At 32.9% G+C, this 17,058-nt stretch overlaps 2 protein-coding genes across 4 annotated transcripts; one reads left to right on the forward strand and one right to left on the reverse strand.

Annotated features, from left to right (window-relative positions):
* On the forward strand, positions 1,483-8,057 carry LOC109348258 (lipid phosphate phosphatase delta-like). Of its 2 annotated transcripts, none has more exons than XM_019588595.1 (8): positions 1,483-1,736; positions 2,212-2,307; positions 2,732-2,806; positions 5,560-5,690; positions 5,993-6,096; positions 6,190-6,318; positions 6,582-6,697; positions 7,585-8,057. In XM_019588595.1, the coding sequence occupies exons 1-8, from the start codon at positions 1,566-1,568 to the stop codon at positions 7,951-7,953; spliced, it is 1,191 nt and encodes a 396-aa protein (XP_019444140.1). In that variant the 5' UTR covers positions 1,483-1,565; the 3' UTR covers positions 7,954-8,057. The 2 variants fall into 2 exon arrangements, with proteins under 2 accessions (XP_019444140.1, XP_019444139.1); XM_019588594.1 differs by lacking the exons at positions 1,483-1,736; positions 2,212-2,307; positions 2,732-2,806 and adding exons at positions 4,110-4,363; positions 4,839-4,934; positions 5,359-5,433.
* On the reverse strand, positions 8,629-15,922 carry LOC109348260 (serine/threonine-protein phosphatase PP2A-3 catalytic subunit-like). 2 transcript variants are annotated; one of them, XM_019588597.1, is made up of 11 exons: positions 15,791-15,922; positions 14,660-14,716; positions 12,939-13,022; positions 12,560-12,631; positions 11,600-11,671; positions 11,321-11,361; positions 10,771-10,837; positions 10,119-10,310; positions 9,443-9,532; positions 9,233-9,340; positions 8,629-9,137 (listed from the first exon to the last, which is right to left on the reverse strand). In XM_019588597.1, exons 1-11 carry the CDS (start codon positions 15,881-15,883, stop codon positions 9,072-9,074), a joined length of 942 nt encoding a protein of 313 aa, XP_019444142.1. In that variant the 5' UTR covers positions 15,884-15,922; the 3' UTR covers positions 8,629-9,071. The 2 variants fall into 2 exon arrangements, with proteins under 2 accessions (XP_019444142.1, XP_019444141.1); XM_019588596.1 differs by lacking the exons at positions 9,233-9,340; positions 9,443-9,532 and adding exons at positions 9,684-9,791; positions 9,894-9,983 and having other exon boundaries at positions 15,791-15,918.

Below are 17,058 nucleotides of genomic sequence, written 5' to 3' on the forward strand. Positions count from 1 at the left end.
AAAATTGAATAATAATAAGATCCACAAGACCATGTTGTTAATTTTCATACCAAATGATAACTTATTTGAAGTAAAGCTTTAATATCAAAAATAGATATTTGGGTATTTAGTAGCCCATTTTTATTTCTAATATAATACTTATATTGGCATAGTTATTAAATGTTCTAATTGATTACTATTACTTTTATATTTATTTATTTATCTTTTTGGATATATTTCCTATGATGTTAATTCTCTAGCAATTTATATTTACTACTTATACTATATTATCTCTTTAAATCTAAAATCATTATTATATTACATTTTTAAAATTAAATTAATATTATCACATACAATAAATTTTACTTTAAAAATTAACGTATATACTTTTATTTTTAAAAGTATTAATTTGTAATATTAAATTTAGTGAGAGGAAAAAATATGGTTCCATTTACATGTCAAAGGTAATGATAATAAAAGTCCAATTGATAATTTTGGGGGTTTAGATTAATGTTGTGAAATTCAAGCTACACGTCAAATCGACATATTAGGTTTAAATGGTTAAGCTGTCTGGTTTGATTGGGTTATTTCATACATAATTAATAATTTTTATTTATAAATATATAGATATATAAATGTACATATAATTAATAATTATGTATAATTATATTGAAATGTATCTTTATCTTTTTTTACTGTGGTAAAACAAAATATTAGAACAATGTTTCACTTTTTATATTTTTAAGTGACCCGTCCGGTTTACTTTTCGGGTTAATCTCCTTTAACTGGGTTAACATAGTCAGACTGAATTTTCCCCAATTCAAAGTGGTTCAACTTTCATTCAATTAAGACCACAAATAGAATCATTTTCAAGTCCGGTTAACAAATCGGTTGGACCCTATGGTCGATTCTGAAAACACTGATTTAGACACTATTACAAAATAATAAAGTTATTTATCAACGGGACACATTGATTAGTTGTATAATATTATAGTAGATCATCAATAATAAGTATTGATAGGATAACCATATATTCTGAAATAATGGCTTTTTTACCCATATGATTAGTATATATAACCAAAAAAGTATTGAAGTTATTTTGGGTGGAAAGTGGGGGCTTTTGTTTGTGGCCACCTTCCAACTATTTCCATGACCAAAGTCCATAAGAATATAAAATTCATGGTTCAAAATAATCATCCTACATCAAATAAAATAAAGCAGGGTAAAATCTATACATTACTAGTATAAAGAATTATCTACATATACATCATCATATATTATTTATTTGGATTACATTTATTGAAAAGACAATAATAATTAATATCAATAATAAATATACAATAATAATATATAAAATTCATACTAATAATTTTGAAATAAATAAAAATAGCAACAAAATTGAATATTCTCAATCCCACAGTTTCCTTTGAACTTCCATGTTCTTCTTCTTTTACTATTTCTCTTCCTAACACTCTTCTTTCTTCATTCTCTCTCCTTTTCTTCTTCCTTTCTCTTTCTCTCTCTTTCTCTTATTTCTTCATTTCTCTGTTTTTGTTCTAACCCCAAAGAGAGAGAGAGAAGAAAATATGGAGGTTGAAGGTGTATGTGTTGTGTGGCAAGGTGCTATTTTGGGAGGAATACTCTTTTGGATTTTGTCATCATCATACCTCAATCTCACTCAAAAGCTTAGATCTTTTCTACAACCATGGGTCATTCATCATGTTCAAACCAAAACCCATATCGTCCTTCTCATCCAGGTAACTCACAATTTCACCAAATAAAATATTCATTCTTATTTGGGTCCCGCACATTATTTTCTGACAATGACAAATATCATTCTTATTCGTATTTGGCTCTCAGAACATGTAACTTTTTCTCGTAACATCTACCTCCTCACTTTCCCTTTGCTAAGAACAAACAAGAATTCTTATTTAAGAACAAAAAGCATTAAATAAGAATTCTTATTAAGAACAATCTGAAGACTCTGTGGTTGCTATAAGTTTTTCCACTTTTCAGCTCTAATGCAGATTTGTTATTACTTTTTTTGATTTATGGGTTATTGCAGATTTAACTAAATAAATGTGTTTATTACTTTCCTTTTATGGTTCATAAATAGTCCTGTTTCAATGAAAAATAATAAGGGCTTAGATTTCCATTCTCCTAAATTTCTAGGCCTTTCAACCTTTTAGCTATAAATGCATTTTCTTTGTTTTTATTTTGTTTGGTTTGCAGAGTTACCAACATGGATTTCTGGATGCTCTTTTCTCTGGGTTGTCATGTGTTGTTTCTGTGCCCTTTTACACTGCTTTCCTCCCTCTGCTATTTTGGGTTTGTACATTTGACAATTTTGCTTTACGATCCGTTTGTGAGTTAGGCTTTGGAGGGAAAAGAATTGAAATGAATGGCTTCAGAGCCATCTAATAAGTGTATTTTATGGCTCCGAATTCGTCCCTTCCAAAACTCAACTCACAATCGGATCAGTAGGAGTAAACCTTCAATTCAGTCTGTGAATGATTTTGCTGTAGCCGGATAGGTCACGACATTGGTCTTTCTAAGGACTTAATTCGTGACAGAATTTTCAGTTCCATGATTATTTCAATATTTCATACACTGAATTGGTGACAATAACTTTCAATGACCTATCCGGTGATGCCATAATTTTTTAAGGACTGAATTGAGGTTTACAATAGTTTTCATTTTGATTATCTTGTTTTGAAACTTAAAAATTTAATGTCTTTTCATGTCTATGTAGAGTGGTCATGGCCAATTGGCAAGGCAGATGACATTGCTGATGGCGTTTTGCGATTATATTGGTAACTGCATAAAGGTATGTATGTATTTGCTTTTTTCATTTAATCCGAAAAGTAGATTCAAGTCGTTTTCGTCTTTCTCGGATCAGTTCTTTTTTTACCTGTTAGTGTTAACTATTGTTTGTGTTTATGTCACTGAATAGGATGTGGTTTCAGCTCCAAGACCTCCCTCTCCACCTGTTCGGAGAGTAGCCACGTATATACTTTTATTTTTAAAAGTATTAATTTGTAATATTAAATTTAGTGAGAGGAAAAAATATGGTTCCATTTACATGTCAAAGGTAATGATAATAAAAGTCCAATTGATAATTTTGGGGGTTTAGATTAATGTTGTGAAATTCAAGCTACACGTCAAATCGACATATTAGGTTTAAATGGTTAAGCTGTCTGGTTTGATTGGGTTATTTCATACATAATTAATAATTTTTATTTATAAATATATAGATATATAAATGTACATATAATTAATAATTATGTATAATTATATTGAAATGTATCTTTATCTTTTTTTACTGTGGTAAAACAAAATATTAGAACAATGTTTCACTTTTTATATTTTTAAGTGACCCGTCCGGTTTACTTTTCGGGTTAATCTCCTTTAACTGGGTTAACATAGTCAGACTGAATTTTCCCCAATTCAAAGTGGTTCAACTTTCATTCAATTAAGACCACAAATAGAATCATTTTCAAGTCCGGTTAACAAATCGGTTGGACCCTATGGTCGATTCTGAAAACACTGATTTAGACACTATTACAAAATAATAAAGTTATTTATCAACGGGACACATTGATTAGTTGTATAATATTATAGTAGATCATCAATAATAAGTATTGATAGGATAACCATATATTCTGAAATAATGGCTTTTTTACCCATATGATTAGTATATATAACCAAAAAAGTATTGAAGTTATTTTGGGTGGAAAGTGGGGGCTTTTGTTTGTGGCCACCTTCCAACTATTTCCATGACCAAAGTCCATAAGAATATAAAATTCATGGTTCAAAATAATCATCCTACATCAAATAAAATAAAGCAGGGTAAAATCTATACATTACTAGTATAAAGAATTATCTACATATACATCATCATATATTATTTATTTGGATTACATTTATTGAAAAGACAATAATAATTAATATCAATAATAAATATACAATAATAATATATAAAATTCATACTAATAATTTTGAAATAAATAAAAATAGCAACAAAATTGAATATTCTCAATCCCACAGTTTCCTTTGAACTTCCATGTTCTTCTTCTTTTACTATTTCTCTTCCTAACACTCTTCTTTCTTCATTCTCTCTCCTTTTCTTCTTCCTTTCTCTTTCTCTCTCTTTCTCTTATTTCTTCATTTCTCTGTTTTTGTTCTAACCCCAAAGAGAGAGAGAGAAGAAAATATGGAGGTTGAAGGTGTATGTGTTGTGTGGCAAGGTGCTATTTTGGGAGGAATACTCTTTTGGATTTTGTCATCATCATACCTCAATCTCACTCAAAAGCTTAGATCTTTTCTACAACCATGGGTCATTCATCATGTTCAAACCAAAACCCATATCGTCCTTCTCATCCAGGTAACTCACAATTTCACCAAATAAAATATTCATTCTTATTTGGGTCCCGCACATTATTTTCTGACAATGACAAATATCATTCTTATTCGTATTTGGCTCTCAGAACATGTAACTTTTTCTCGTAACATCTACCTCCTCACTTTCCCTTTGCTAAGAACAAACAAGAATTCTTATTTAAGAACAAAAAGCATTAAATAAGAATTCTTATTAAGAACAATCTGAAGACTCTGTGGTTGCTATAAGTTTTTCCACTTTTCAGCTCTAATGCAGATTTGTTATTACTTTTTTTGATTTATGGGTTATTGCAGATTTAACTAAATAAATGTGTTTATTACTTTCCTTTTATGGTTCATAAATAGTCCTGTTTCAATGAAAAATAATAAGGGCTTAGATTTCCATTCTCCTAAATTTCTAGGCCTTTCAACCTTTTAGCTATAAATGCATTTTCTTTGTTTTTATTTTGTTTGGTTTGCAGAGTTACCAACATGGATTTCTGGATGCTCTTTTCTCTGGGTTGTCATGTGTTGTTTCTGTGCCCTTTTACACTGCTTTCCTCCCTCTGCTATTTTGGGTTTGTACATTTGACAATTTTGCTTTACGATCCGTTTGTGAGTTAGGCTTTGGAGGGAAAAGAATTGAAATGAATGGCTTCAGAGCCATCTAATAAGTGTATTTTATGGCTCCGAATTCGTCCCTTCCAAAACTCAACTCACAATCGGATCAGTAGGAGTAAACCTTCAATTCAGTCTGTGAATGATTTTGCTGTAGCCGGATAGGTCACGACATTGGTCTTTCTAAGGACTTAATTCGTGACAGAATTTTCAGTTCCATGATTATTTCAATATTTCATACACTGAATTGGTGACAATAACTTTCAATGACCTATCCGGTGATGCCATAATTTTTTAAGGACTGAATTGAGGTTTACAATAGTTTTCATTTTGATTATCTTGTTTTGAAACTTAAAAATTTAATGTCTTTTCATGTCTATGTAGAGTGGTCATGGCCAATTGGCAAGGCAGATGACATTGCTGATGGCGTTTTGCGATTATATTGGTAACTGCATAAAGGTATGTATGTATTTGCTTTTTTCATTTAATCCGAAAAGTAGATTCAAGTCGTTTTCGTCTTTCTCGGATCAGTTCTTTTTTTACCTGTTAGTGTTAACTATTGTTTGTGTTTATGTCACTGAATAGGATGTGGTTTCAGCTCCAAGACCTCCCTCTCCACCTGTTCGGAGAGTAGCCACTACAAAAGACGAAGAAGATAATGCCTTAGAATATGGACTGCCTTCTTCTCACACTCTTAACACAGTTTGCTTATCCGGGTATTTATTATTCTCTTTATTTACCTTTATTCCTATGTCGTATCCTACTCGGCGTGGGGCTAATTTAGCGGGTGAGGTAACAGAAAGGGATTCTATGTCTGTCTTTATGATGAGAAAGTTTTTGTAGTGCTATAGAGAAAGATGAGATGATATATTTTATCTTTTATTGTTAGTTTAACTTGATTAGACGGAGATAGTTTTGCAAAGTCAGATTATATCCATTGAGAAAGATGAAACCTTTGCTTTCAATTCTTTGGTTTTGTCATTGATGGATCTTTCTCCTTGGAATTTCTGTTTATCAGCTATCTTTTGCACTATGTGCTGATTCATACTCAAATTCAAGGTCCCTATGTTAATTACCTTGGAGTTTCCCTTGTTTGCTTGTTCGTGACCCTCATTTGCTTAGGTATGTCTTCTATTTTCTTTTACATTATTAACAACTTCTTATTGTTGGCCTATTGCACATAAAAGCAATGAAAACATTTCGTCTTTGTTGTAGGAAGAATTTATCTTGGCATGCATAGTTTGGTTGATATTCTTGCTGGCCTTGTTCTTGGACTCGGGATCCTTGCATTTTGGCTTATAGTTGATGAGCACATAGACAGTTTCGTGATCTCAGGACAAAATGGTACTCTTATATCTAATTAATTAATCCGGCATGATATAGCTGTATCCTTTATACTAACTGCAGCACATTATGGCATTGAAATTGTAAAGGTTGGACTATATTTATATCATCTCCGTTTCTAGGATGCATTTCTTATTTCACAAGCATCTTTTGCCTTTGAAATGTCCAAAACTGCTTAACTCTTTATATGCAAGATTTTTATTTATTTGAGTAATCTTTTTCTCTGTAATCTATATCATCTTAATCTATTTATTTTGTTTCAGTTACGTCTTTTTGGGTTGCCCTGAGCTTCCTCTTGCTTTTTGCTTACCCAACTCCTGAACTTCCAACTCCAAGCTTTGAATATCACACTGCTTTCAATGGTGTTGCATTGGGAATTGTAAGTAGTTTCTCATCCTTTAACATCATCTAAACTCGTTTCATCTTCCGTCTTTCATATTATGAGCGAATACACACAAGATTACATGATTTCTTCTTGATATAGTTTAGAAATAATTAGTGGAATAGAACTTAGGAATATAACACTTGAGTAGAGTCATCGACCAAAAGAAGAGGTTTTGGCTCTTGAGGTGCTTTAGTTAATTGCAACTTATTAGCTTTAAGAACCTTTCCGATATTGGGGACTCCACATCAGAATTTAAATTCTGAATGTTGATTGGGCTAGATCTAAGTCAGTCTTCAATGGTGACTTCACTGACAGTCTTGCAGCTATTGCATGGAGTGCTGATGTTACCGGTGAACATGCTGAATACAAATTTATCTAGTGCAACTGTAGAGTAGACACATCAAATGTCCAACATCAGCTATAAAAATGCTCACGGATAGACATCAAGCCGAGTTAAAAATGTAGCTGTAAGTCTGTAATGCAATTCACTTTGTTGCAAGTTTGGAATACAACAATTTTAAGTAGAATCGAGTTGTAACACCTCAGTCCTGACATGGACCTCTTGGGCCCATGACCATGAATATACTGAGCGTGCCACCCACGAGCTTAAATACCTCATTCAATATTTTATTCGCCAGAAGGAGTCTTTCGCGACTCGAATCTGTGACCTCAGGGACAAATAATCATTGTTCAAACATTGAAGAACAACTACATAAGTTTGCTTCTAGGATTCGAACTCATGACCTTTAGGCCATAAGGCATGCAACTTTATCATTGTGCCGAGACTCACCCTCTAATACAATCACATCGTTGCAGGAAAAATGATTTGATTGTCGTTGTTGCTGCAATATGCATTGATTTAAATTGCATATATTGTTCAGGTGACCGGGGTACAACAAACATACCATCAATTTCACCATGGCGCAGTTCCTCATTTGTTCTCCGGAGACCTGACATTACCTGCATTTATGGGAAGAATGATGTTGGGAATACCAACAATTTTGGTAGTGAAATTCTGCAGCAAGACTCTAGCAAAATGGATAATCCCAGTGGTAGCGAACACGTTGGGCATACCGATAAAATCAAGCAGCTATATAAAATCAGATAAGAAGATTAAAGAAGGAGGTTACTTGCTATCAAAGCATGGGGTATTTGATGTTGATACTGGGATTAGATTTGTTCAATATGCAGGTCTTGCTTGGTCTGTGGTGGACCTTGTTCCATCTCTTTTTACGTACACCAACTTGTGATCTTTGAGATATAAGATCCAATTTTGTACAGCAAGATATCATTGCCATTTGGTCACTCAAAATTGTAGTTTATCAGTATATATTATCAACAACGTATTCATTTTCTTCGTAGTAGGATTCTGAAATTAGTCAATCATATCTATAAAAATTCAAGGTTTATAAAAGTCAGTGTAAGCTTTGAAATAAGAGTAATTAAGTCTATTTTTAATCAATTTGTATATGAACTTTTTATGAAGTGGTATATGGCAAGTGATTTTCATTATGGACATTGTCAACTTACACGCTTTTTGCTGTACTTTTTATTTTATACCTCAAATAAGAAAAAGGTTTCTCTTTGATATAAAAAATGTTCTCAACCTCCAAACCCTTGCACGGCAAAAATTTGAAATTTCGAGTTTCACGGCAAAAGAAGAACATATTAGTTTGGATGGATTAGATGAATTGTAATAGATAAATGAAAAACTATGGATTGATCCAAATAAAATTTCTTAAATTATACTTAAAATTGTTCAATATATCCTGGGATTGGACCAATAAATTTCTTAGTCTAATGTTTTTTTTAATTCAAATCTAGCCATTGTTAAAAGTAGTTAATGGCATTACTAATCAGGATAGATTAATAATCATACATGGAAGACTAATGTGTCAACGAAAGAAAAGATGATGGACAGTGTCTGAGCAAATTTGAACATGATTAGTAAGAGCAAAACTGAAGCACTATTACCATTCATTTTTACTGATAATTGATGGAGCATAGCAAAAGCATCCACTAGACAAAAATACCAGTCATAGCTTCTAAAGCCTGAAAAGTAAAGGGATAAGAAGAAACAAAAACAAAAACAAAATAAGCACATTTTGCTGGAATAATGCCATATACTGACATGGTCATCATCTTAGCAACTTCTCCAAAAGGGTGTCCACAGCAAGTTGTTGAGTAGGGAAGATCAGTGGAATGTTACTTGCACTATAATACATCAAAGTAGTCTTTGAACATGTATACCCATGGATTTAAATGCTTACACCAATCTCACCATTGTGGATGATGCACAACTATCTGAAATAAGTGCAGAGAGTAGAGAAGTAACAATGATACCACCACACATTCAGCAGCAGCTGCATTAGAGGAAGTAATCCGGCGTTCTTCGTGTCACGTCAGGTTCTCCTCTCCTTGGAGCAGGTTCGAACTGCAATAAACAATTCATATTCCAAGGAATTGGAATGAAGTTAACAAATATAATTCCCAGCAGAGCAAATTATGTTATATGTCAAAGAAAGAGACCTGGATAAATGTGTGGTTCATGCAATCATCAACTTCCAATATGGAAGCCATGTTCCCACACCGGTAACAATAGTTAGGTGCACTAAAAATGGTAACCACCTTTTGTTCCTGTTTCAACAACAAAATAATGCACATGTCTAAAACTATATCCCCATTTTTTAAAAGCAAGCAAATGAAAGAGAAGATCACTGCATGAGATGAAAAAAATACATGAGCCCAGTTAAATCCATCCATAACCAGCTGATGAGCTCTAGCAATCAACTTAAGACCATTTGTGTGATTGAATTGTTCAGATATATCCTGACAGAACGTGAATTAGCAACGTGAATTAGCATTAAATTAATTAAAACTAAAATAGTAATAAAAAGGAAAGACAATAACCTAGAGTTGAGAAATTAAAGTTATGGTTACCTGGCCAAAAGTGTATATGTTATATGTCAAAGAAAGAGACCTGGATAAATGTGTGGTTCATGCAATCATCAACTTCCAATATGGAAGCCATGTTCCCACACCGGTAACAATAGTTAGGTGCACTAAAAATGGTAACCACCTTTTGTTCCTGTTTCAACAACAAAATAATGCACATGTCTAAAACTATATCCCCATTTTTTAAAAGCAAGCAAATGAAAGAGAAGATCACTGCATGAGATGAAAAAAATACATGAGCCCAGTTAAATCCATCCATAACCAGCTGATGAGCTCTAGCAATCAACTTAAGACTGTTTGTGTGATTGAATTGTTCAGATATATCCTGAAAGAATGTGAATTAGCATAGAAATAATTAAAATATTTAAATAAAAAGAAAGAAAGGCAATAACTGACATCTCGATGCTTCAAGTATAACATACTCAACAACCTGGAGTTGAGAAATTGAAGTTATGGTTACCTGGCCAAAAGTGTACCCAGCACCACGAGGAGAAATTCCCCAGCCACATCTGTCATCTGGGTCAGACCACAACAGATCACACATGGGCCCTTCATGAGGAACCTCTTGAACACGATCAAAGTTCCTTATGTTATCAAGGGTCTCAATTGAAGGGGACAGTCCACCATGCAAACAGAATATTTCAGATTCAACCTGGAAGGGACTAAACTAAATTAGAGGCTGAATGCTCAAAATCCTATAACTACAACTTTAACTTACAATTTCTACTTTATTCATTGTGTCAAACATGATAAAGTTGTTAACCAGCCAATCTAACATTGTGTAGCATATAGTAAAGACAATCAACAACAATTAGCTGGTCACAGAAGGCAAACTAAACAACCTTGAGCAAATTACATTTCCTGAAAATTCAGTAGGAAATCAAATGTTCAAAAAAATAAAGAAAAGGGGATAAGAAGGAGTTCATTCAACCTCTCAAAGAAAAGGTAAATATTGATAATTTTGATTAACATTACAAACGGAGAATGTAATTTATTCCAAGACTCTTCTATCTTCCAAATTTTCAGTTTACATAATAATGACTTAGACATACAAACAATGTACTCAAATCACACAAAAAAAGAATAAAAGATGGGGGGGGGGGAATACTAACCAATGCAGTCAATGGAAAAAAATCAAAAAGGTCAGTAAAGATCTTCCAGACATTAGCACTACCATACCTGTAAAAAAAAGAGCTATCATGAAAGTGAAAAGAGAAACAAGGAATTATATTATTGAAGTTTAAGAAACCAAACCAATAAGCTAACATCTAAATTCAGCCTGGCAAAGGGTTCGATCCCCCAGAAGCCAAGTTGCATCGGAATCTAGATCCAATTACATGTGATATCAGTCCAGCCACATCAGCACATCTATAAACTCGTCTACGTTACATATACACTTATGCATGTCACCTTCAAAGTCCAAACTCAATTTCAAATATAAATATAAATCTATTCATTGATATAAGCAGTTTGCAATCAATTATGAATATATTAAACAGACCACTGGATGTAACCAGCATAAAAAAATTAGCTAATTACTTAATACCTCACAACATCCAACTGAAACAACTACAACAATATACGCAAACAAATCTTTGTATAAAGAGAAGCATCTCCTGTTTTGTCCCAAAGGACCTGTAAGTGAAGGTGCTGAAAACTCACTTTCTTAGGCATTCATCGTAAAATCCGTATACTTGGGTAATCTGCATATAAGAAAAATAATGTCAATGAATAATATACACCAATAAAAGTCTTCAAATCAAAGCCGAAAGTGTTTAGTAATAACAATTTGTGATACAACTAAAAAGCCTCCAAGACTATTTAATTTTTGTGCCATTCAGGAATAATATTTACCACCTAAATTCAGAAATTAAAGCCATAAAAGGCCTCAAAACACATAAGCAATTTATAATTCTGAATGAAAATAGTGAAAATGAACACCTGACGGCTTTCATGGTTTCCTCTAAGAATAGTAATTCGCTGATGATACCGCACTTTCAGTGCCACAAGGAGCTGCGAAGAATGTCAAATAAAGGAAAATTAAGAAACAAAAATATTAACAAAGGAGTAACTATACATTAACTTCAAAATCACCACAAACCCCAGCTCAAAAGGCAACCAAAAATAATATAAGATTAGGTATAGAACAACTGCACAATATCCAAAAAAAAACCATTCAACCATCTAGATAAGCACAAATCTTCATAATTACAGTGAAGGAATTTAGATTACAGTATAACCATGATTAAAACATAGTACACCTAATGTCTCAACCTTCAACGATCTCTAATTGAATGGTCAATCCAGAAATAGTTCTCAAACATCTGGAATATATTTATGGCAGGTTTGGGATTTCATCAGAATATGATATGACTTGCCTAAAACCATCACAATGCCTAAAATTTGTCAATGACTATTGTGTCTGTTATTCACAAGTTCAAAAGTTCGCGCGACAAACATATCCAGCAAACATGATTGTAAGATAATACAAACTTCTATATGCAAATAATCCACCTTCCATTCCTGATAGCCTTTTAAATGTTGAAGCATCGAAAAACCTTTTACAATGCTACACATTCTAATACGACTCTCTTCTCTATGTGCTTCTTTATAAATAAATAAAAAATGAAAGCAGTTATCTGCCACTTGGAGATGGTCCTATTTTCTATTTTCTTCATAGTTGCAAAAGACGAGTCAGATGAAGCTCACAGCTCACTCCAAGCTTCACCTGACCTCTTGAGAACATTTTTTCACCTGATCTTTGTAACTCCAGTCATTAATGCACGTTTGTCATAAAATGCACTCCCATGTACGAGTGGAGAAAGAGAACAGTATCAATAAAACAACTATTAAAAAATGAAGAAAGAAGAAAAGGCAAGTATCTATAATGGTTGTACTTACTGTCACGGTCTCAACTGAATAATAACCCCGGTCCACATAATCACCCATAAACAAGTAGTTAGTGTCTGGACACTGCAAATAAACAGGTATATTTAGAACTCATAATTAAATAATCAGCAAAACATATTATCCAGAAACTAAAATATACAATGTTATCTTAAAAATTCATTTTGCCGAATTAAAAAGGAACTTTTAACATAATATCAGTGAAGTCAATAGCTAGTAATTCCTGTATTTTACATTTCACTCCCAATTCCTCTGATGCACTCCAGTCCCCAAAAAAATTTCCTTTCACAGGTCTCAATTAGCTAGTTAAGAAATTCCAGAGCTGAAAGAGAAGAATTGAATACAAAAAGAAATTCTTAGTCAGAAATTATACCTTTCCTCCAATTCGAAACAGTTCAGCAAGATCATGAAACTGCCCATGAATATCGCCACAAATTGTCACAGGGCTTTTCACAGGCTGTTGTTCAGGAAAGACATAAAAAATTAATGCTTTCTCTCTCTAAGAAACTAGCAATTAAAATTTGCAAATGGAATACCTTGAGGTTACATTAGCATTGAGAAACTATATAGCACAAGCAAAGTAAGCACTTAAGGTTAGAAAGGTTGAAAGAATTACATCCTCCTTCCACAAAATAGGAATCAAAAGCAATTGAGTATTGTCATCAGGATAATAACCCAAATAAGAGGAAACTAAGACAACTGGAAAATATCAACTCATTTCTAAACTAACAAAGGATTACTTTTCATGCAAAACAAGTAGCTGATCAGACATTAGTGATGCAAGTGAAATCTTAGCCATGGAAAATTCTAGCATGCCCCAGGTAGAGTCAGAGCATAGCTGGACTTTCAAAACTGTTGATTTATTATCTACAAAAATGAAGTAAAAATAAAAGATGAAAATTTATGAAATGACAACATTGACATCTTCCTTTCTCCGCCCATCCAAGTCACACCACCAACCATCAATTCCACCAGCATCATCTCTGGCAACCACCATCCATCTCCACAATGCTCTGACCATCACTATCCATTCTCCATTTTCCTCAATGTCATCACCATAACAACCCCGTAATTGTGACCACAGCCATGTAATTATATATAGATCTTTTTGAAAAGTTGTAAACTGATTATTATTATTGACAGAGTTTGGTAGAACAAGATTATGACATTGAGTAAGTGATGACTGAATATTTAGTGGTCTGTCTTATTCCTTACATATTTTTTGGCAAAAGTCCACAAAAACCCTAAACTTTATGCATTTTACAAGTAGATACAACAAACTATTTTTTTTCTTCCTAATTACCCCTTAAACTTTAATTGTTGGTGAAATTAATCCTTGCATAAAAATATAATGTTAAATTACTAACAATGAAAAATTCTCTCATGCTTTTTGTTTTAATCTCAATTGTGAGATCATTATTGTTTAATTTTAATTTTTTTAATACCAATATTACTATATTACCCCCTTTAACTGAAATTTATTTATCCTCTTCTTTATCAATTTGTATTTTGACATTGGTGGTTTCCTCCGACCACTAACACTAACTAACATGCACTGCTGTAGTGGTGGGCCTGTTGTTACGGTTGTGAGTGTGATGGCAACAGTTCCTTCTTGGCTTAATAGTAATTTTACATTACCTTTATGATGGAACCAATTTCACCAACGGATAAAGTTGAAAGGGTAATTAGGGGGAAAAATTTCATGATGACTACTTGCAAAAGACATAAAATTGGAATTTATAAGGTGGTTTGATCATGCTTATTATAACATTGTTTATATTGCATAACATTACACATTCATTTTATTGAAACAAAACTTGCTTTAATTTTTGTGTCATTCTTGGGATCTAATAATGTTGAAAAGATCAGAACATGGCCAATATTGACTTATGAAAGATAATGTTGGCATTTGCGAAATTTGGTGACAATAAGGTGGGGGTAATAAGGGGTTTTCATGGTGAAAATTAGACTGGTGCATGAGAAAGAAAACTCAAGTTGGTGCATCCTAGCATTTGCACAATGTCATTAGAAACACAAAACGACATCATTAAAAAATAAAGCATAAACTAAAAAGAGGGGAAGAAAGGGCTCCACCTGGACATTACTCTCATCCGTTAAAATCTCCTTAGCCTTCTCACATAAAACTTTAACCTACGGGAATGTGTGAAAACAAGACCATTAGTTTATTTTTATTTATTTTCCTCAAACATAGTAATAGCAAGAGGTATATAGATGACATTTGAGATAGCTTCCCAGAAGAGGTCATGACAGCTTAAAACAAAGAACACAAAGACAGACAATATAAAATGATATTTTTGAGGTGAATAAATAGCAAAGGGAAAAACATTTTCTAAGATACATCACTCAATAGCAATGAAATCCACACATTTTTCCAATCTCAGAACTTTTTACATAAAAGAACTTGGGACCATAAAAGTGACAAACCATATGAGACCACTACCATAGCACTATAGCACCCACACAATTATTAAGCACCCCTTCCTGTTAATCTCATCAATCTTCAGCTTTAACCAGTGGTATGCTTCAACTTACACCTATACAAAGCCTATATACCTGCTCTGCCACCTAATGATTTATGATAGAACATTATGGCATCCTTTGATCCATGTAGCCGACCTCACCTAGTGGTATAAAGGCTTGGTTGTTGTATAATGTTATTACATTCGAGGAATTATCTCATCTCCCCAAATATCTGACGACATTATCAACAGTTTCACGAAAATTCCAATTCCCAGAGGCAAGGCCAAAGAAAAAACCATCCACATTTTTAGATATCAAAACTCCATACTAGAAAGACGCAGAAGGATCTCCTCCAAATTAAGCCACTAATAACACAATTCATGAAGCAAATTTTACTTCATATCAGGGCAAGTAAATAACAAACATCTCGTATCTCTACCTCCATTTTATGAAATCGAACCGTAGTTTCACATAGTTTTCACTGAAGATTCACGATGCAAATTTCACAGCCGAAACTCATTTTGAGGGGAAAATAATATCTAACTCTTCCTATTTGCTTCACTCCAAATTCCAAAGAAAACAATTCACCTATCTCTATCTCCATTACATGAAATAAACCATAGTTTCACATACTTTCCACTAAAAAAACAAACAACTACAGAAAGCAAGGCTGATTCCGTAAATTACAAAAAATTCGTTCGGAAAAGAAGGAGATTGTAAAGAATGAAGGAAAGCGAATCGAACCTGTTGTTCGGAGAGTGGTTTGCATTGCATGAGCTGCGAGATCTGTTCGTCTAGATCGTGAGAAGACTCTGAAGGTAACGAATTGGCGCCCATGGTGATGGAGAGATAGAGAGTGAGGATTCAGAATGAAGGGGGCGCGTGAAGTTAAAGGAAATTATTTTGTTAAAGTGGAGCGGTTGATTAATAATAATAAAAAAGAGTGTAATGTAATATCTCTATAGAGTAACTTCATTATGGATTATTTGTTTTATTTATAGTGCACCATAAATGATATAAGAACAGTATCATTTTTTTTATGAGTTTAAAATCTGTGCACTGACAGTGTAAAGTTTTTTACACTGTCAGCACATCATCCACCATTGATTTGTATTACTTTTGTTTGAGAGTCAATGATGGTTAATAAATCAATGGTGGATGATTGACTGACAGTGTAAAAAATACTTACACTGTCAGTGTATACATATTAAATCTTTTTTTATAATACCTCTTTTTCTCTAATACTTAATAATAATAACAATGGATGGTTTGGATGCCCTTGAGTTTTATTGTTTTTTTGGTACTAAGATATCTCTTCACTATTTTTTGAATAAGGAACTAAGCATTTCAGGATTTGTGGTTACCTCACAAACATTTGATTTTGTCCTCCATAGTGACTCAATGTTAATGATTTTGCATAGATGGCACGTAAGAGAGTATATGTCACATTCTTTTTTTGTTTTTCCACTTGTATGACAATATTCAAGTGACTTAAATTGGTTTCTAGAAAAATAGTGTGGCACAAAATTGTCCATTAGCAAAAAACTAACTATAACATCCTTCAATTCCTTTCTTTCAATTACTTGTTATGATTTAATAAAAAAACATATGAATCTTAGTATATGTGGAATTGTTTCAATTTAGATCAAATGTGTATGTTGTCCATTTGATATTACACTCTCATGTGTTAAAATAGGATGGTATTACCCTAACCATTAACTACTCCTAGAATGAGAATGTACTTGTTCACAATAGCTTGCCTTAAAGTGCCCAATTTGTGAGACATTAATGCAGCAACTTAGATATGAAGCTCACAGCTTATAGTTCATAACAACTTTAAATGGTGACTCATTCGGAAGATATATAAGTAGTTCAGCACAATGCACACATTTTATATTAAAAAAATTATTGGGATTTGTGATGAAATATTCCTCATATTTTTAGGGATACCCAAATGGCAAGAAAACCCACACATTTACATTATATGTGAAACTTGTGCTAGTAATGGACAT

The sequence above is a fragment of the Lupinus angustifolius genome, chromosome LG05 (genome assembly GCF_001865875.1).
Source record: "Lupinus angustifolius cultivar Tanjil chromosome LG05, LupAngTanjil_v1.0, whole genome shotgun sequence".
NCBI classification, from domain to species: Eukaryota; Viridiplantae; Streptophyta; class Magnoliopsida; order Fabales; family Fabaceae; genus Lupinus; species Lupinus angustifolius.